Genomic DNA, 22,358 nt, shown 5'->3' with positions numbered 1-22,358 from the left:
CACGCGGTTTCGTGACCCGGCTCGAGTGTTTAGTACATTCTGTGCTGTTTCTTGTTCGTCAGTTAAAAATGCAATTTAGGAGAGTTAGACCGAGTACTAGGCTGAGGCACGACCGTTATTTCAGAGGCAAACATGTTAACTCATGCCTTCTGCTATCTGTAGGGTCCTCATGCGGACCACACTTACTTCAAATCCAACTGAGATATGAGCCTGAACATTTTGAATGGAGCTCCTGTAGATGTGACCTATTCCAGACTGTATCAGGTGTCGCCAGCTGGAAACCTGAATAAATGGAACTGCAATAGAAGGAACGGACAGGCCAAAGTCAGTCGACAGCTGAAACGAGCAAAAGCAAAACTGTTCAGATGGCGAGTGAAATCAGAGCGGAGATTGGTAGGCGTAATGAAAGTTAAAAAAGGGACGATCGTTCACCCAGCAGCGGACTGGTTCAAATCTTTTCAACGTCTCCAGTAACCTAAACACCGCCATTTCGTTTGGTTTTAGAAAGCTGCTGCATTCTAATCCCCTTCGTGTACCGCCGCGTGGGCTGCACGTGGAAATCATTCTGTCATCCAGTGTTCCAGTGTCGGTAGCCATATGGCCCTATAGAATGCCACGTGTAAACACCACGACACCCGCGTGCAATTTCTGTGAAAAGTGACTGCTCACTTACTTGGCTCTCAAGACGGGAGTTTCAGAGTGCAGTCACTCTGAAGCCTCCAAAACTGTCAGAATGCTATTCTCTGACAAATAGAAACCCTCCTCTACAATCCGACTACACTGAGCGGACTTGAGGATTCCTACAGGATTCAAGCTGAGTCATACTAGATATAACCAGATCTTCCACCGGAAGACGGGTCACTGTACACTAGTGACTGAGCGGTCTATTCGCATATCGGGCAGGGTGGTATGGGTGTAAAGTCGTGCTGAGTAAGACTGAGGGGTAGTAGATGGTCACCAGACTTGCTTGATCAACGATCTTTAGTGGCTGCGCTCACAGGTTGCATGGACCAACCTAAATTTTCGCCAGACTTTCTAGACTTCCTTTATCCCTTCCCTTTTCTCAACCTTCCGTGTCCACCAGGCTTCACGGCCGGTGAGCTTGCTAGGCTTCACTTGACGTCTGGTGATTGGACTGAACAAATTATTTTTGGAACCGGCAAGAACATTTTTCCAGGATTCAAGCAGTGCCACTGTTCTGTCTGATACCTGGTGTTTGAATGGATGTGGCAGTGCCGCGTCGCAGGGAAGACTTCCGGCACTGTGCCATGACGTGGCGATTTCGCTCTGCTGTGAATTTACATCCGACGGTGGACTAGTAAGAGGAGAGTCCAGAAGTGAGAACCCCTACACCCAATGGTGTAAATCCACGTGGACCCATACACAGCCTGCTACAGTGATGTGCGTTAGATGTGCGCAGTCGAAAGCGAGAAATCAGCGAGCGCATCGATGCATAACCGGCTATGCTTCATCGGTCACGTAAAACAATCGTCCGACAACCGTATCTTCAGGTAACTCCTTTGCGGTCAGTTGGTGGATTAAGCCCGAACCTGAGGACTTAGAAATTCCGCTACTCCGACATCAATAAGTTAGATGTGAATGCTTGTACACTTGGTTTCAAGCCATGAGGAAGTCCGTCACGTGATAGATAGGCCTGGTAAGTTTCCGCTCGCTCAAGTTGGGAAAGATTTGTGGTCTTGCCCATCTTGATCCACAAATTCAAGCGAGTCGTACTAGGTGGCCGTACAATCTTCAGCACAACCATGGTCACATGGATATGTTCAGTTTGCAGGTGGATGTGCCTGGAATGAAGTCGTATTTATGAGTCAGCTTGCTGCTGCATGCTGTGTGGTGTTTGTATCAGTAGCTGTTTGGTTTGTTACCATTCCCACCTAACTGGCTCGTTAATGGACATTTCCTAGCAAGCATTATTACGACAGTATGTCCGGAAATGCGATATCTTTCTGAAAGTTGGAAGTGACGGAGACTCCAGACGGAGACACCAGCTAATACTGTTGTTCACTGCTGCACCACCATGCTCAAGCCGGATGGTGTATCTCAACAGGCATATGCTTGTTTGTTGCCACGAGTTCACACCAGCATCAACAGTTTTTGTGTAGTATTTGTTTCCGTGCGGAAACCGCTTGTGGTTTACTTTCAGTGTGCAGGCATTCAGCGGATCAGCCATTGTTAACCGGCAGATTTGTTTCGGATACAGTCGGTGCCTCATAAACGCGCATATATATGTCGCATATGCAATGGTCGTTCTCGTACTCTCCGGGAAACTATATACTTTGATCTTTCCAAACTGCGGCACAGTCTCAAGTGACTCTCCTTGAACTGTAAAGGATATGTCCGCAGATGGTCAGAAGCATGACTTTGCACTTTGAAGGTGCAAGGCGCATGCCAAAAGATAGTCTATTCAACAAGGTTTGCGCTTCGCTTTGGTCTGCAAAGATAAAAGCCGTGTCATCTGCGTATTCCAAATCGACGGGGCTCTCACCAGCAACAATTTGAACACCAGGGTTTTGGAGACCGTCTAGTGTTCGCCTTATTATTTCGTCAGTGACGAAGTTGAACAAGAGTGGAGAGAGTGGACATCCTTGTCTAACACCATTTTTTGTAGGGAAGCTTTTGGAGAGCTCACCATACGCTCTCACCCGCCCAGAAGTATGTGGATATAGGGATCGGATTATGTTTACAAACTTCTGGGGCATACTCTATTGAGCCAGTGCAGTTAACAGCACTGATCGATCAACAGAATCAAACGCACCCTTGAAGTCGAGGAATACCAAGATTGTGGGTCGTCTGTACATGTGGCGTTGCTCTAGCACCTGACGGAGTGTGAAGATGTGACCAACGCAGCCTCTACGCGGTCGAAATCCCGCTTGATTCTCACGAGTCAAGGCTTCGGGTGCCACCTTAAGACGACGAAGAATCAGTGATACCAGAAGCCTTGTCACAACAGGTGTCAAGCTAACACCACTGTGGTTACTACATTCGCCGAGAGTACCCTTTTTGAAAATGGGCACTACTATCGATTCACCCCAGTTGTCTGGGACGGTCTCCTTCTCCCAGATAGACCCAAATAGGCTAGAAGGGCACTAAATGAGGGATCCACCGCCATACTTGAAAAGGGCAAGTGGAAGGTCGTTAGGACCAGCAATCGGCCTACTGTTGCGACTGGAGATGGAAGCAATAGTGATATCTTATCGGGAAAATGAAAAATCCACTGGAACCGGTAAAACGTGTCATCGTCATCGACAGCATGGCATCAGTGTTCAACACCTATACCTCACTGCCATACAACCATGAAACAACGTGTGTATAGTGTATTGTTCGGGTTTATTGTTGACTGGCATAGAGAGATCATATGGTGGTTTGGATTAGTCATTATAAGCTTTAATGACATCGTTCAATGCTTGGTTGGTGAGGCGCTTGACTGTATTACAAACGGGAGGAGTGTGACTCGTTGAACATTTTACCACACTGCTTTGTTACGTCAATAAATGTCTATAGCTTTCAATAATTCTAAGCTATGTCCTGTCCACAGATAGTTGTAAATTTAGGCCTTGCCGTGAGTGTCTGTTACTTGCTTAAGATGTACCACTCAGTTCCTTGCTTCAAATGGGATGTCGTGGGATTGACATAAACTTCCACAGGCGTAAAAAGTTGTAAATGTCCTACCCATGTCTTCTATGGTGGATAGGTGGTATTAAGCAATTTTAAGATCTAGCTGAAAGTATAGTATCAGATGATCAGTTACTGATAGTTGTGTGCTTAGAGAAGAAGTTCTGTATGGCTTCAATCAGCAGCATTGGAAGTGATGAGAATTTGAGCCCACCACCAATATCCAGGGGGCTCTTTAATACCGTCCTCTAACAGATGTCTAATTTCCACATGGATGAATGTTTCATCTGCATGGGAGTATGATTTCACTGAGTAGACATGGTCATGAAGAGTGGTTAAGTTTCCAGTCAGGCGGTGGTAACTCCGCACACTTACATAGCTGGCTTGATTACTCTGATAAAGATAAGATAATAAGCGTTCAACTCTAGCACCCTTCCGGTGCCTAGCTGCCATGCCACCCGAAGAAAGCACGAGGGCTGGGATACTGCCAGGTTGCCCAAGCCTAGACAGGGGAAGTCGAGTGGTGGAGGTCGGATTCGAACCACGGACCTTACGGTCAGTAAATTCGCGCTCTAACCACTTGGGCCATCTCTCTGAACGGAATCTCTATTTTTTTGGCTGACTTCTATAAATGGCTAAGCAAGCAGGACAGGTTGCACTGAGAGTTCCAGATGCTGGTGCACTATATATCATATTGCATATGCATAGCAATACCTTTGCTGCTAGAAAGTGATGTGTTACCCGTCGTGATTACGTTGACACCTACCGTTTGTGATGATAAGTAACCCCCAGCACCAGTGGTATCCATAAACGGTTTTAGTGAATCGTCATTGATGGACGGTGTAACAAGAGTTTACCGACAACCAGGGGTGGTATCATGTGAGGATAGAACTGAGGCCAATGGTTTTAGAATAGACCCAGACACGCAAAATTTCTGCATTTCTCGACAGCTAGGGCTTCGACAACAAGGCTGTCGACCATGAATGGCTGACAGTGGATTTCCACCCAGCGGTGGTAGAGCTATTAGACGCCTGCGCACAATAGGTGGACCACAGTTAGTTTGAACGTGGCACCATATGCAGGCTCTTGATGTCGATGTAGGCCTGAGTGGTTATTGACTCGGTCGGGATGGCAAAGTTGCTACCTTGGTTTTGTTTGACAAACATTTTTCATTGGAAGCGTCTATAACACTTAGCTATTTGAGGATGGCAAAGGATCGAATTGTTGTGATTTCACAGAAAGTTGATGCGACCTGATTGAGGATGTATCGTGATTCACACGGTATTGCGACCTTTTTTCGGCCATTTTCGAAGAAACTGCATAGTCAAAGGCAGTATGGCCGTTAAAGCTTCCTTTCAATAAAGATTTGAGTTTCTTGTCTAATTGGACGAGGGTTTTTGGCTCTCCGGCCTACACGTTGCCAGTGAACGATGTGCGAAAATCTTGTTTCGGACCCTACAATAGGCTAGCTTGAAAATAAAGCAGATGATTCATATCTCCCACATTTCGAAGTGATTCCATAAACAATAGAAGAGTAATGGGTCAGGACACGAGGGTTGAAAGGTTTTGGTCGATTTCGAGAAACATACGATGATGACAAACAGAAAGTTGTGCGTGATAGAATCTCACAATACCACTTGCTCTAGTTTTGTGGGGATAATGATACGCTGACATTTTCACCTGTTATCTCTGTCTGACATGTACCGCCCAGTCTCAGTAAAGGTTTTTCCATTGCCGACTGAAGTCATACTGTATCATCATCATCATCATTGTCAGCTGTAAGAACCGCGTACTGGTCGTACAGTGGTTTCAGCTGCCGCAGTTTCGTTCACCGATGATTTGGGGGTAGGGGGGTAGGTAGCTGCGCATTGCACGCGCGAGCTCGTGAATTGGTACACAAATCCAGCACTGTCAGTGGGCTGTCAAGTGGGTGGGGGTTGGAAAAGGAGCTATGCATTGAAGGCAATAGCTTTGATGCACGAGCGCCATTGAGGGCGCGACTGGGCCATGTCTGATAATGTCTCTAGCCATTGATGTGGCCCGTCTCGGGGTCCCCATCCAGGAAGACGGCAGTGACCAACGCAGCTGAGTTTGCTGGTAGTGGCCTCCATACTTCGCTGCCAAGTCATTGTTTGACCGTCTCTAGATCTCTTCCACCCTTCATGTGGTTGTGCGAAAAGAGCCCTTCGAGGAAGTCGGTCGACTGGCATACGCAGCACGTGGCCAAGCCAACGCAACCTGTGCAGTGTGATCAGTTCATCTATCGAGGGTGAGTTATTCCTCCCAAATACCATTCGACGTACTTCAGAATTGCTGATCCGGTGTTCCCACCAGATTCGGGCAATGCTCCGAAGACATCGATGGTCAAACACTGAAAGTCTTTTGGCGTCATCGGCGCGCAGCGGCCAGGTTTCTGATCCATATAGTAATATGGAGCGCACCACAGCATTGTAAACTCGACCCTTGACAGAGAAGCTGATGTCACGCCTACGCCACAGGTGAAGTAGGTTCGCAAAAGCTGCTCTGTCCTTCCCAATCCGGATGGAAATTTCATCTTTCGTGAGACCACCGGGACTGATACAGCTGCCCAGGTAAGCAAATTTGTCTACTACCTCAATCGGTTTGTCCGCAAGCGCGAGACTAGGGTTCGAGCCCACCCAGTCTTGCAGTAGCACTTTACACTTTGCAGGTGTAGAGCGCATACCAAACTGCGAGGCAGAATTATTTAGATTATTTAGTATTGTTTGCATTGCCACGGGGTCAGATCTTAGAAGAGCTATGTCGTCTGCGTACTCGATGTCATACTGTATAAATGTGTTTGACCTCGAAAGGATCAGTCTCATGATGTATCTCGCCTTTATTGGGAATACTCAGAGGGAAGCGATCGATCTTGTGATTCTTCGAGTAGAAACTTTGATCACATGGTCGCTGATCGTGGGATTCATCGTAAAAGAATACTGTTACTAAATCGCCAGATAAATCTAGTGTAAATGAACTGGAAAATGCACGTTCAATCACACAGTTAATTTTGTAAATGGCTAAACAAATTTACACGTAGGGGAGGCATCACTTGTTCAATACCCTGAGGCATCACTGTTGACTAAATGCCTACAACTTATCCCTGAACCGCTTCACACTCGATCACGTGTTTTCTCACAAATGTTCATCAACTTTAGCGTTGCACGAGACCAGTCTTTTCTTCTCCGGATTTTCCTGTCAAAGAGATCAGAGGCTCGCTTGAGTCACTTCTTACTATGACACTGAATAAATTTGACATATAACAATTGGGTGATCCATGAATACTGACTACGTTTCGTATGACTAAACTCATACATGGCCTTGTACTGGGGTCTTAAACTTGCAGGCTGTATTCCTCAAGGAACCATATTATATATAGATAAGACGTCAAGGGGTGATTATTTAGCATTACGTTTTACAAGAATTTTTGTGGCACGTTTTCAATGGTGGGCCTGTATTTACATCGAAAACTAGTCATAAACATTTCGCGACAATCAATATTTTCTTTGCGAGCTTTTGATGTGTATGGATAACTGCCTGTGAATTCCAACTGCTGTAAATTCTTTTCAAGAGAGGACACGCATACTTGTTTCGTAGTTGGCTTTTTAGTCCATTCCGGAGCCCGTGGGGCATGTGGGATCTGGATGAAAATATATGAGAATGTCCTAAGATTTCAGAGGATGAACACCATATTCGCTCCTCATCATTCAGTTTACAATGAAACATTACTGTAATGTAGTCAGCAGTAAATAACAAACGTAAACGAAAGACGTGCAGAGGGTTTAGTATGGCACGGCCCTCATTTATCCGTTTTGACGTTGTATCCCCTAACAAACCACTATCCAGAAAGGCTTATTACAATAAGGTGAACGGTCTCAATGCTAGTCTATCACTTCATTGCCAGTCTATATTAATCTCATACGAATTAGGCTCGCGACGACCAGTGACGTCCGCGATACGTGACCTGGCTTACGTAGTTACCCGGTATGCAGGTTTGGGAAGAACAATCTAAGCATAATCTTTCCGGATTACCTACGGTGCCCATGAAGGTTTTGCGTTTAACATTCAGAGATCTTGACTATATGTTACAATGCAGAGAAAGGATTCGTTTGAAGTTGAACATGATTCGTCGTAGTGGTGTTTTTTGCTAACTGTTGTCACGTCTGTGCGGTCGAAACTCATCAGATGAACAGGTCGATTATCCCAGCATGTTTACGTGGGAAAGCACTCGTTTTTGAGATGATAGACTGGTGTCCGAATAGGATTTTCAGGCCAACAGTGGTCAAAACACTGGATGCCTGCGCATAGTAGGAAGCCACAGAAGTTTGCGCGGAGCCGATTGTGCTTCTGCGCGCGAGTTCTTGGTACGAGGCGAATCCGAGGGAACAATATCAGCTGGCGAAAGTGCACAGGCCTGTTGTAAGGCATCAGCCAGTGTAAACCTGATCACATAACAATGAGCACAGCTCCAATTACCCGTTTATTATCAAGGTGCTGGCGTCATCAATTAGTCCCTCTAGGGTAACATCACACCTCTTCAGGCTACCACCATGAAAGTGTTACTAATTAACACATTAATATTAACATCCCGACAGGGTGGTAATGGATAATATGTGGTTAATTATCTCGTCATTCTTAGGATGACATTGTCGGGTCGGTTGTAATTAAAAATGGGACAACTTACCTCCGTTCCATCAATTGCGTTTTGCATGTTAACCGGTGGGTTAACGCTGGTGACCCACAAGACCAATCCTGATGAAACGCTCGCGTCCACAGGCTGCGCAAATATTCATTACCGTGGCTGTTTTTGGGAGATTCATCTTTCAAATGGGTCCCTTGTTTTTCACTAGTGCGGCGCAACGCATCTCAAAGCCCACGTCTGCTCGAGTAGAGCTGGTCATACTGTTCTGTTCAGTACCAAGTCTCTTCGTGACTTAAAATCGGAGCTAGTTTCCCAAACTTACCCGAAGCCTGTCCCAACATCGAAATTTCCAACGTCCGCGATTTCGAACTCCATTCTTCAGATAACCGTAGACAACTTTGCTTTGGTCTGCGGGCTTCGGCATATTTGGTTCCATTCAAATGACTTGATTCCATGCCGCAGTCTTCCGTTGTGTCAAATTGTGTCAAATTGTGTCCAAACACAATTCCTCATAACCATTGAGGGAGAGGATTGATAGACTCATTGAAGTCGTCTGATGCTTAAATTGATATTTGGAGCGCCTTTCAACTCATTTGGCTAGATGTCGCTCTCAGCAGTATTGCAGCTGTTTTCCCAGATATCTCACTCCTGATCCAGCTTGTTCCCTGAGATGGTGGATTACCCCGAAATGCATTGACTACCCTTCTTTGATCTATTCAGTATGACTCCACTCCATCTGTCTTGTATCCAAATATCCTATTCAAATATCTTCAACTGATTGGAATGAATTATTGATCAGTCAGTTTTGGGAGCATATTCTAACTGATGGCCCCATAAATATGACCTTGACATTTGCAACTCGCTGTTTAACCCGAATCCGTTCCTGTGCATGACTCATGGGAAGCTGTTGTGTCCACAATACCGCATTAACTTGTTTTAGCCCTAAAATCATCTTTCGGACTGACTATGTCGGGAACATCTATTTTCCGTGGGTCCCGCCATTTGGACTCACTTCGTTTTTGAGATTAATAGATTCTGAGGAGTCAACAACATGTGAAAACATCAGGCAACTGCAATAATATTGTATTCTGCATCGAGGTTGATAGTTGTGCGCTCTGTTAGGGTTTATCAATTGTTTCTTTCCCTTGTTCAATTTTAGTGTGTACCCCACTGTTTTACAGTTTTTCCGTAATGCAGGTAAATTAATTCCTTTTATTTCGATAAGTAGATATGGTTCATCATTCTCTAGCGATCCTTCATTCGTGATTACCTCAAACTAACTGCTGCAATTGAACAGGACTTTAAAGGACAGGTCGAACTGCTTCCTGTGAAAGAGGACAATTTTACTTCCTTCGCTTTTATCATCCGACCTAAGAAAGGCTTTTACGCTCATGCAGCATTTCGGTTTGTGGTACGAACATTTTATACTTCTCGACAACAACTCTAGGTAACTACAACTGAGGGCTATCCCAATGAAGCTCCTGATGTTAGTTGCATCAATCCACCCTGGCATCCGAATATTCATCCTCGTTTAATTGAGTCTAACATCTGCCTAAACATTCTGTCCTACTGGAGTAGGTAGGTTTTCCTACATCTTATTGGTCTTCGAGGGGAAACGATTTGAAATCCCTAATCTCGGCTTTAGTGTTTTTGTTCTACGAGCCGAATTTTGATGATCCTATCCATCACCACGGAGATTACAAGGACCTCGGGAAGAGAGAACAACTTATTCGTTTGTCATTGGTCGGTGGCACTATTGACGACATAGTTTTCAAACCCAATAACGAGTGGTGTCTATGGGCCGAAGACAACTTACTGCCATCAACTGCTCCGACGGAGGCATCTCCATCATTTGTTCCATCGGTTGCAGAGGTAACTTTGTGTTATTACGCCTTTCCTTTGTGTGGTTGTCGCTCGTTTATGATTCGTTTGCATAGGAGTCTGTAACGCCTGTCATGATACTATCCGGATTTGTTGAAATTACTCAGAGCGAAAATGTCATATACTGTCGTCCAAATTGGTGACGTGTACTTTTACGATGAAATCTAGGTCAACAATAAATTGGGGAAGAAGCGGTCGTTCGTAAGTACGACCCCATTCCCAGTTTACCAGTGTACGTTTCAGTCTTTATGGCGGTGGAGTACTTACTTTAAACGCTCGTGTTGTCACGTTTGATGCTGGTGCTTCTGATAATGTTAGTTGTCTTTAATCGTCTTTCAAAAGAAAGCCGACCGAAAGATGACTAGTTGTTTTGGAAGCGGTAATGGGTTTGCTACGTTTCAGCTGTCGTGTGGAACCGGCGTCCCATGCTGCCCAACCGGTACTGACGACTATAGTCACTACATCGCCTAGAAGAAAACGTTTTTGCTTTTGAAATTACGAGTAGCAAATCGCATCATGGATCGGAGTGATTCCAAAGCAGTCGTTTGTCAGTCAATTGGCAACTAACAAACTAAGAAACAAATAAATTTCTTGTTGACTCAGACAAGCTAATGCGCTTATGAGCCATTGCTCAAAACAGAGTTTACAGCAAAGCCAATCTGGGCAGCATTCACACATTCATACAGGGCCTCCTGGATCAACCATTCCTCAAAGTGTAATCCTTGAGGGATTTTGCGAATTCAGTAGAAATCCTAACGTGTTGTATGACGGTTTATATTGTTACTGGATGGTGTATGTGAATTGTGCAAGATATAGTCTTGGGTAAGGGAATATTCTGCTGTTTTTGCACATCCACACACATCCCTGTGATAAGTTCAGGAATGACAACTCATCACGCACCCGTGTTTACAGCCGCAAACTGTGTGCAAGATACAAATGCCCAGGGTTTCAAGCATAAGAGACAAATGCTTTCTATGTGTATTCCGTGTAATGTGATTTTTCAGGAAACTTGTTCACTCACGATCCTCACGGATACTTGAAGTTTGGCAGTATCAGTTGCTTGTCCCTTTGGTTAACAGGTTTCACCGTGTACACAAGTGTGCTTAGTAGCTGCGGTGAAATATTTTAGCCAAAGAGGCGCGACCAATTCTGCTGTATCCACTTCATGAGTCTCAATCAGGACGAGGTGTGCAGTTCATTACTTCTCAGTGTCAACAGTTCTACCTTCATAGGGGGCACACTTTTGTTGCTTCCAGCAGATGAATCACCGTAAGTTTGATTCTTTGTAAGACCTGAATTGTCAGGCTTATTTTTGGAGGCAGGCGTTTGGAAAACTACATGTTAGGCTACGGTAGGCTCAGTGGGTCTTCAAGAATGTGGTTTGCTTATGTGGACCGAATTGACTATTATGGAATGCTCATTGGGTTGTGAAGATGCCTGTTGTTATAGCACAATGTACCCAAATGCACTACTCATAACGAGGAAGGATTATTTCTCCCGGAATAGAGCGTCACAGTAACGGGCGACTTTCGGTCCTTCCTGAGGATCGGTCCATCCTGGGGTGGATGAATTTAACTGAATTGTTGCCAACATGGAATTCTCCTTTGGCGTCTGTTTTGGGACTACCGTATATGATGCACGATCAGACGCACATACTCATTACACTGAGGACTTCAGTCAAAAGCAAAAAGATAAAAACGAAGGGAGGGAAGATGGAAAATATGAGATACTTCGGTCGCATTACTTCAGCCTAGGATCACGCTGGTTGCACAGTTTTTGAGCTTTCAAAAGCCGTGGAAATTCTGGATGATTTGGTACCACTTTTCCAACTGATCATTTCTGGTAGCTATCTCATGACTGTCTGTAGTAAAACGCTTAACGACAGTGATTGGTCTGTTTGGTGAAAGCAATGCGCATGGTGATTGCTCAGCTTCCTATGGTGTCGAAGGGCCGTCTCATAACTCCCATAGAGACCGACCTTCTGTTGAATAGTCACTCTATAAATCACTTGGTTCTGCTTCACGTTTTTCAGAATTTGATTCCCATGTGAAACTTGATATCACGTATGAGCACATGAACAACAGGTGTTTGTAGAACATGTGCATATCCTAAGCGTGCATGTCAAATGTACTTTTCGATTCTCTTCGGCCTTCTAGTTGGCTGAGCTCATTCGCCGGTTTATCAGACCCTCCGTAGCCCTCAAGGCTACCCTGGAGTTCATGACCGAATTTATCAGTTAACGAAGGTAATTAGAGTCACGACAACACTTAATAACAGCCACTGAGCAAGTGCTTCGCTTGTGATTGACATAAGCAACTCCATTATGTCATGTCAGATGAAGTCAGCGGGGTAGCAGAAAAGTGAGGTTGTATGAAGATGATAGACGGAAAACTGACAGAATGATTGACTTCTTCCTCAACCCCCCAATACGAAGTACTTTAAGGTGAACTGAATAAGCTAAACTCAGTGGTATTGAGAATTTCGGGAAAATTTTACGCTCAAGTCAATGCCTTTCTGTAGCCAAAGCGATTAAATTTTCTGATGGCTTCATAGTATGAATATACTGGTGTTAACTCCGATGGTTTATGATAAACCTCGATGCAATTATCCGAAAATTGACAATGTTTACAAATGATTGCAAAACTCATGATGGCTAAGCATCAGATTTCTTCCGACCATATGAATAAAATCGAGTATACTACACAAGGGACGACTGAAAAAAGTGAGACATAAGTAGAACTAGGAGCTCGTCATTGGTGATCATCATGATCTAGCCCTGGTCATCCTAGAAAGAAGCACTGTATCTTTAAGCATTTTTAATTGTTGACAGATATATCGTATTTCATCAGAGCGACCACACTTCCATGGACGTTCGATTTCAATCTCCATTAGTGTTGATGGTTCAAAATAGGAGAAATCTGCCCTCTTTTTGGGCACTCGCGTTAGAGCTCGAATTAGATCAATGGTTAAGACGTGAATTTATTTGCTACCACCTACTTCGCAGCTTTCTACTTTACTCCGTCAAATTTTGCAACAGATACTCCTTTCTGACGAGTTATGCGCATATGTGTGTATGAAACACCGGCTCAGTTGTGCACCTTAATCTCTGGAAGGTCAGACTTGGTACATTTCACTGTGACATCCTGTTGTCTCCTTGGAAGTTTACTGGAAGTGCGCAGACATGCGGACGATGAGCGTCCTTTGGAGAATTAGTGGAAAAGAGTTCAGTGAAAGTAGGTTTTTGTTTTTCAAGATTGTGTGCTCAAAACCTCCAACTCGACTGAATGATACCATTGAGATCAGCAACTTCTAGTAGTTTCGGATATCATCAAATAGTGGTAATGGGGTACGAGATCCCTCAAGCTCCGGTGGGTAAGTTCATGCCTTAACCACAGAGTTATATCGCGTTCAAAAGCCTATGTAATGACAACGTTAAGGGATTGCGGAAGTCCGAAGGATAGGGAGAACCTTCACCTCAGGAAATCGTCTTGCCTCACTTGAGTTTTTCCGATTGATGAATCAAGAGAAGATGTGGGTTAACGGAGAGATATAGGAGAAGATGAAGCTCTTTCGCAGAATTGCCGTCTTGAGTGATGGAACTGACGTTTTAGGGAATATATCAGCACAAGCTCCCGAAGAATCCTATGAATCGGAATAGGACTTCACAAGACACGCCACAAGATACCTGGCCCCTATGATTTTCACTCTACGATATTCAAAGAAGTTCAAGACCTGGTGAACAGTCTACCACATCAAAAACTGTTTGAAACGAAAACACTACCGGTGGACTGTGCGGCCTGACCGAAGTGGTCATCTCGCTTGACCTGGAGGATGTGTTGAACCTCGAATCGCCAAAAACGATAGCAGTGTTTTGAGTATAGTGTTGTTAATTTTAGGTGTGTATCGGTACGCGGGAAGTTTCTGCCCCAGTTAGCCACTATAACTCTTCAACTTTGTTATCGATGTGCTACTTGCCTGCCCCTCACATCGGCCGTAAGAATGCTTCCGGGGCAGTCGATCGCATAGAGGAAGAACGGGACGAGACTACTCTAGTTAATTCAGGTCTTTCAAAGGTACGAGCCATTTAAGCCCAAAAAATTCTGCCGGATAGTTTTGTATGAGCTTCACCATTGAAGTGTTTAGAGTGCTGTTGTGAGGTTGGGTTGGATCAAACCCATATATAATGCATTCATATCCGTGAACTGACCTGCAGAACACTTAATTCATTCTCACGGTTTAAGTCCTGGTGGACTGGCTGAAGAGAAGATTATTCCTCGAATCAGGAGGACCACACCAGCTTTTCCACCTTTTGCACCTACGGCGCTGTCAGTTTGTCTTTCTAGGGTGGAGTGCACAATGCGGCACTGTGAACCATACCACTGTATAGATCGGTGCGCAAAAGCTATAAAAACTTTTAGTATTGGACCCGTCATTATCTCCGAACCTTGATCCGGGTCTAGTGGGTACATAGGAACCTGGCGCACTGACGTGTGCTACTAAGGTTCAGACAGTTTTAGGGAGGGAGTTATCAAGTCACGCTCCACAGGTGACCTCGCATGTCGGGCGACCGTTTGTCTCACAGAGCTATTTTGCCCACTCCTGTGCCAATCGTAAACGATCTCAAGACAGAGTGACTTTGATCAGTAGATTCAGTAGTTTAACCGACCCCGACTACCTAGACTGAGGTCCCGGACGAGAGACATTGTCATGCGATGCATCTGCATTAGAGCTTTCATTGTGCGCTTTCCAACTGTTCTATTTCAGCAGGTAACTAGAACACTCCCAAGTCAACCAGCTCACTAGACCATTACCTGGGTCTTCAGTTTTTAGTGGGTGATATTGTGGCAGCTGGAGCCGATCTACCCTTGGTACATGAGTTTTGGCTGAGTAAATGAATTCGACTGAACATCCAAGTGTCCTGCCGGCTTGCACTTAGCTTCTTGAATTTTCATAACCATTTGGTAATGTGTAGTCCTGTCAAAAGTCCGTGTTTCTCTTCATCGAACGGACAGGCGTGGCTAATGGGCCCGGGCACCATAACAAATGTGCAAGCAAGCTGCAACATTTAAGGGACATCAGCAGATGATGGGGTGGAGGAACGCCGTTTAAAAACCTAAAACACAACGCAAAACAGTTGAAAACGTATAGCAGTACTCTTTTTCGAAAGCTGTGACTGAGGATCGTTCTGCTGTAAGGAGATCAATCTATCTAACTTACGGTAGTTGAAACTTCACATATTTCTTATCAGTCTGTTGTTTTTAGTAAGTGAGGGTTTATTAATAACCTGGAAAACAGGCCTGATAATAAACGGTGCCAGTATAACGAGATTGAAATTCCTTGACGGGTTTACGATTGATTACTGAGTTATGGATATGCATTTTCTGGAGTAGTGTCTCACTCTACGAATTCTATTCAAGTTGGCTGTTTTTAATCGTTTTTGCTCTTCACTGTCATTTCCAGTTGACTGGAGAAGCGCAATCTCAGCTCCCTTCGGCAGACGCACCAACGGAGTTGCAGCGAGAGGTCTCGTCACTAAGTGCTTACTACCAATCGAATGCACCCATCGAATTTGATCAGTTCAGTAGGATAGACCCAGAATTTCTTGATCTATTTACGGAGGCCAACTGCCTGCCGTTTTATACTGAAAACGCTTTCCTGTGTCATATTTCTCTTCAACCAAAAAACTCGTCACTGGCCATCTGTGAACATACCTTCTGTGGTTGTCCCACGCGATATTATTACGCTGAGATGTGCTCACATGGCTATTCAATGTACCTCGCATCTTGGTTGGATGATAGCCATGGGCCAGCGCTTTCACTCCATATTCTGCACACCGAAACACCACTACAGAAAGCAGAAATAGGGATTTGGAACCCTTTATCCAGAGAAGATGGTGAGCTTCTTGAAAGGTTAAGACAGTTATTTTACGGCTATAAGAAAGTCGTTGAGCAAAACAATGGCCTGGTGTCTGATGAACAGATAAGTGAGTCAAGAAGCGTGAATTTATCGGAGGAGAATAACGAAGAATTGGAAACTAAGTGTGTTATCGAAAGCGAGTCCAGCGTTTGTGGTGCGGGGGATACTCGAAGAAATAATGAGGTTCAAACGCAAGTACCTGTGCACTCAGTCGATTCAGGAATCACTAATCAACTTGTCTCCGAAGCTGAAAATGTGACTGGGTTAGTGGTGTTCCCTAATGTTGCTGAACAAATTGAATCAACGTTAGCAGCCAAACCGGATGAAGATGACTCCAATCCATCAAGCCCTCAGGTCACGGAAGTTGAGGACTTTGTTGAAGAACCTCTCGAGGTTCAGACAGCACCCGTCCCTGGTTCTGATGGTTCACAGCTTGAAGATTACTCGCACTCTCCGGATGCAGATCAGAATACGTACGATCTGAATAATACAGATCACGAGTTGCGCACGATGTTGTATGCGACTCAGTATGAATCGAACAGACTCATCAACCGCCGCAAGGGTCTTAAACTCCTTTTTTCGTTGCTGAGGCCTTTTTGGTGGATATTTTACCAAACACGCTGGCCACCATTTTTGGCTCCGGGTTATCTGTTTACAGTCAACGATGATTTTATCAGGTATTTTGGAAGCTATTTCTACCCAGCATCCGCATGTCAGCTTGCTTTTGAGTTGTACAACCACAGACCGCGTGCAGAAGAACCTGTTCCGCTCATCCTCATTGACTCGCTGGTGAGTTACTTTCAAGCCTATGTTTTCATTGTTTTACTTTTACCGCTTGACCCTGTTGAATCTCAATATTACTGCAATGTAACGATCTGGATCTGTTGAGTCAACATACATAATAAAGTAAGAACCGAAATAACTGATGGGGTCGACGTGAGCGAGAAGTTCACTTAACACTGGCATATGGTTTACTCAATCCTATTGTAATCGAGTGGCTTGCGTTCCACTCACTCCTTTTCTGACTTTTCTATTCACCCTTCATTCTCCCCTGGATTTTATGGCGGGTTTAGATAGTCTGTTATGTGGTAAGAACTGCATAACAGTCATCCTTGGTTTCCTTTTTTCCATCATGAAGGGACAGCCTTTTTTAAGACATGAATACTAGTCCACTTTGAGCTCTACTGGTGTTGCCATAGTCTCGTCTATTCGCATCTGGATGCGGGCGGAATTAGCCATGTGGAACGGAATAGTTGTGCTCTTCTGTTGTCGGTAGCTTCGAATCAGCTACGGTTTGTGATCCCGTAAAAACTACTCCTCTAGGATAACTCCGAGGGAGAATCCCAGAAATCCAAAGATCCCAGAAAACCGAAGGTATCGGTTCACTATTACCGTCTAGCGGGTGGTAATCTGTCGTCGTTCACTTGGTCATTATGCCGTAAGTCACCCCCCGTGAGCTCAGCAACATGTTTGAACAATTTCGCTCAAACAATCTAACCGCCAACTTTGCGAAATGTGATTTACCCTCCAGCTCTCCCCGGGATTTTATGGCGGGTTTAGATAGTCTGTTATGTGGTAAGAACCACATAACAGTCATCCTTGGTTTCCTTTTTTCCATCATGAAGGGACAGCCTTTTTTAAGACATGAATACTAGTCCACTTTGAGCTCTACTGGTGTTGCCATAGTCTCGTCTATTCGCATCTGGATGCGGGCGGAATTAGCCATGTGGAACGGAATAGTTGTGCTCTTCTGTTGTCGGTAGCTTCGAATCAGCTACGGTTTGTGATCCCGTAAAAACTACTCCTCTAGGATAACTCCGAGGGAGAATCCCAGAAATCCAAAGATCCCAGAAAACCGAAGGTATCGGTTCACTATTACCGTCTAGCGGGTGGTAATCTGTCGTCGTTCACTTGCCCATTATGCCGTAAGTCACCCCCCGTGAGCTCAGCAACATGTTTGAACAATTTCGCTCAAACAATCTAACCGCCAACTTTGCGAAATGTGATTTACCCTCCAGCTCGATCAATTAGCCGGATGCACATATGTACTCATCTAGTGGCGTAAACATCTACCCGCTTGGAAGCCGATGCAACCAAGTCAGATGGAATGTTCCTGGTTAGCCTGATGTACTGTAATAGTCAACTGAGACTGAGAGTTTCTTTGAAATATCCTTCACGTCGTTGTTGGCGAGATAACGTCATACAATACTTCAAGACCGGGACAGCAGCCATGGGGCCAGCGCACCCATGCAGGTATTTGGTCCCTGGTCGTCGGGCTACTTGGCTCATACTTTTTTTCATTTCAAGAAAAACATGGGAGATGCGGGACAATCCATGCGGAGCAATATGACAATAAGAGGAAAGATTATGGCCTTTTTAAATATGTTCGAATCAAGATAACATGTGTCCGACAGCAAGCGAAAGATTCAGCTGGAAGGAACAGGTCTTGAATTAGTGAAATCAATAAGACAACGGTGATTTGTTTTGTAAAATGTCACAGGTGTACCTGCAGCCATTGTTGTTGAAGATCGAAGGATTGATAACTAGACGAACTGGAAAAATCATCCTCTGGTTGCCAATACGATCAAGTTTAACGGTAGAAACACGTTACTGTTAGACTAAGGAAGTCAAGTATTTTGAAGATAAATCCGGTACTTCCTAGCTCGGAGAAACACAGGTGAAATTTCGGAGTTTCTATTTGCAATTTCAGCCTACGATCTAGGATTGTGTGTTGAAAACCCCGGAATCACTGTACAACTGCTTCATTGTTGTTGAGAGTGAATGAATGCCGACCCTCAAGTGTCCCGTTATTTCGTTTGAGACTAAGGCTTTTGAGACTGATGTATTATCTCAAAACAGTCATCAGCTGGCCGCTAAGTATTATGATTATCTAGAAAAACGAGAGACACAACATTCACGAGGGAGGTGACACAGAGTTGCTTTGTCCCACTTGAGTGTCTAGTACCTTGTAAGTCCCTACTAATTTTCCGGCGAGTAGGTGAGCACTGTACAATTTGTCCTGATGTGTCTGATCAACAGCATAGCAGTTGACCGACCAAAAGTGAACTCTTCTGAGTGGGACTTTACTATCAAAACTTGCTTTCAATGACCCACCAGGAGTTAGCTCTTCTACTGGTAGTCTTTTCAAAGTGGGGCAACTGTTCTCCTATTGTAGGTTGTGAATGCAGTGTATTTAGATTGTTATTCGAGCATTCTCCGTCAACTAGGTATGATTACCGCGATCATGCGGTGGATCAAGGCAGGATTATTGGGCGGTCGAATGTTCCACGATCATTCGGTTTGGTGATAAATGGACTCAGCAGAACGTAGCATTGATTCGAACATTCGGTGCTACCTAAACTGTGCCACATCTGATGGAGGGAAGTTTAGAATCGACTGGTAAATGCACCAATGTAGTGACATGTAGGAATTCATCGTAGTGTGGAGTACTTATTCTGTCCGTATGGCGAAAATAAACTGGCAGTTTTTTTCGAAACCCCTTGTTGGAAAACCGGTTTTGCCCGGTGAGAAGGTGTGACCTGTTTAATTCCTGAGTGGCGCTGTACTTTTCATCTGCACTCCGACTTGTGGTTGAAATAGCCATGGTCGTTTTATCTGCTCTGTGCGCCACAGAACTTATGTGATTATGAGAGTAAGTAGAGTACACTGTCACTACGCGAAACGATTCCGAATGACAGCTAGGTGGGAGACATTGAATAGATGGTCGGGTTTGTCAGTGATCTGCCGCGTCGTGCGTGTTCAGACTACCAGCGTGGTTGAACCTGGTTCGAAGGAATTTATTGCTACCGCGTGCGTGCTCAGTATTCTCTTCTTGTCCGTGGCTATCCCATTAATATTCGATGTTACAACCATCCTTCAGGCGATTTATTAGCTGAGTTTGCATTGCTTCTGAGATTTTAACAAACCGCTTTCTAAATTTGCACTTTTCAGCGTAGCAACTGACTCGAGTGCTTTGGTCATACGCAAGGATGATTTAACAATAAGGTCAACCACAGTTTAACTGTTCCGCCTGAGTGTGCTTTGTTGTCTTGTCATAGCCATACAATCCTGTGAATTGTTTTGTCCATGGTTTGCAAATACTCTCTTATTGTATTTCACACTCCAGGCTTTGTCTCCGTTCTCACCTGTTGTCAATCGGGTCATTCTCCTTCCACGAGATACAGTAAATGAACACCACGACTGTGGCGCTGGTTTTGTGTGCACAAGTGTTGAATGGATCTCACCCGCTCAGACCTTTTCGACCTGTCCTCATCGTTCAGGCAGTGAACATCTTCCAGGCTCTGCACTTCTAGCTGTTCTCTCATTCCTGTCGAATTGGTTGGCCTACTTTTCTCGTATGGAACTTCAAGGCATTGTGTTAGGTTATTCCCAATACCGGGATACTTACACGGTGCGACCCATGGGAATAGCCTGCATGTATCCTGCAACACTTGGCTGTGGGCAATTAACCCTGCTGGATGCATGGCCTTTGCAGCTGTTGGTTCATTCGGTTCGAGCATGTTGTTCAACACTCGTCTATTTGTCCTCCCGTCTTTCACCTCGCTCAAACTTCATGTATCCGCGCCTGTGGTTTTCTTTCACCGATATCGATAATATTTGAATTCTTCTACCCTATGTGTATCTTTTTGAGCTATTTTTCTCATCTGATATTATTTCTTTTTAACTTTACCTATCTTTGTTACAGACTAATATGCCTCTGATGCGATTGTTAGCATATTTGACAAACACGAGGCATACACAACTTTTTACTGCGTTTTTGAACTATATAAAATGAAGCAAATAACCCATACATTATGGACAAAGAGTCTGTGAATTAGGGCCCGAGGAAATTAGACTGTTTCATTGGATTCCACAAAACAGAAGTCATCGATGGATATTCAGACTAGACGGCGTGAGTGGATGTATTATTAAAAAGGCTTGGTATTGGTGCATCGGGTCTGGCCTTCCGGTCAATAAGTTCGCGCCTTAAAGACTGAGCTATCTCGTTTGATTTCGTCAATGCTGCTTCGTAGTACGTCCGTATCCGACCCGCTGCTAATTGATGTCGCAGCAGAAACCATACCACCTTCAGTTACCCCCACAACTTCTGGTTTTCGTCTGATGAGTCGATTCTGACTATCGCGCTACATGAGAATGCTTGGAGTAGATGTCCCTTTTGAAACCAGTTCTGGTCTGTAACTGTTGATGGAGGCACAAACATGTCTGGTGTGATGAAGGGTTTTGGTCAAGCCTCTCATCCGGAGACGTTTTTTGGGTGTGCACGCTAGTGATGGCAACTATATTAGCTATTTCAAACATCACACTGTCCTGCGATGAGTTGGACTTTGGTAACCGTGCCATCGTCGGTTGAGTGGAAAAATTACGCGTAATGCGTTGTATTGATGGCGTACTATGAATGTAGATTTCAATTGGATCAATGTTCACCTTTTGAGATGTTGGCAAGATGAAATAGTTGACCATCACTCGGGTAATTCAAGACTGAATAAGGTTTGTGAATCGTCGATTCCGCTGTTACGAACTTACCAACTGGCCTAAACTGTGGGTTGTTTCATCTTTCATGCAACGTTACTTGAACGCTCAAGCCAAGAATACCCTTTACGTAATAACGTAAAACACGACGGATCATCATTCATAGGTATCGCGAGTATTTTGAAAGTCAGCTTCAAAAGCTGCTCATTAATTGCACAACAATCAGCATGGAGAAATTTTCACTAGCTACACGGACCTTCCTCTTAAAAATGTTCGAAATCGGATAGCTGTTCCATACCAAGTTGGCTTGGCTGAAGCATGAGCGGTGCTATGTCTAAGCTGTCATTACGACCCCAGTATTACTTTGATCATGTCAGCCATAGGTACCACTTTAGCCAAAATTTGCGATATTCAGTGTGCATATATTTCTAACTCAAGGTCACAGACTCCACACTTTTTGTGCCTGGTCTTCAAGAACAAAGTAGTGCACCGCCAAGCTATTCCCCACAAATTCGGTCTTATTATTTCCAGCCAAGGCTTCGCCGTAATGTGTGGAACAAGTACGTTGCTGTGGGCTTTGAGTGAGCTTGATTTCGTCCTTATTTCGTAGTCCGGCCGTGGTCGTCCGTTAATATGTCTTCATAACCGTTGCGCTCTCTTTTTGATGGAGCTTCAAATTACCATAGGAATGATGAGTGTTACCTGACACTTGATAGATGATATCCCCAGTTTGATTCCAACGTATTTACTGGTATGTTAGATCATTTGTTTTTCCTATGGG

General features: G+C 44.5%; 1 protein-coding gene across 1 annotated transcript in view; it reads left to right on the top strand.

Annotated features, from left to right (window-relative positions):
* Positions 1–22,358, top strand: part of T265_07798 (hypothetical protein) — a gene marked incomplete at both ends in the record, with an annotated part of 72,238 nt that overhangs the window by 2,555 nt on the left and 47,325 nt on the right. Inside the window, 6 exons of the mRNA XM_009173418.1 lie at positions 9,472–9,487; positions 9,540–9,701; positions 9,738–9,868; positions 9,901–10,162; positions 14,068–14,244; positions 15,632–16,876. Coding sequence (XP_009171682.1) covers positions 9,472–9,487; positions 9,540–9,701; positions 9,738–9,868; positions 9,901–10,162; positions 14,068–14,244; positions 15,632–16,876 — 1,993 coding nt within the window. The remainder of the gene's footprint in view (positions 1–9,471; positions 9,488–9,539; positions 9,702–9,737; positions 9,869–9,900; positions 10,163–14,067; positions 14,245–15,631; positions 16,877–22,358) is intronic.

The sequence above is a fragment of the Opisthorchis viverrini genome, assembly GCF_000715545.1.
Source record: "Opisthorchis viverrini unplaced genomic scaffold opera_v5_185, whole genome shotgun sequence".
Lineage (NCBI taxonomy): Eukaryota > Metazoa > Platyhelminthes > Trematoda > Opisthorchiida > Opisthorchiidae > Opisthorchis > Opisthorchis viverrini.
Note: the sequence above shows the minus strand (reverse complement) of the source record. Positions and strands in the feature narration are given on the sequence as shown.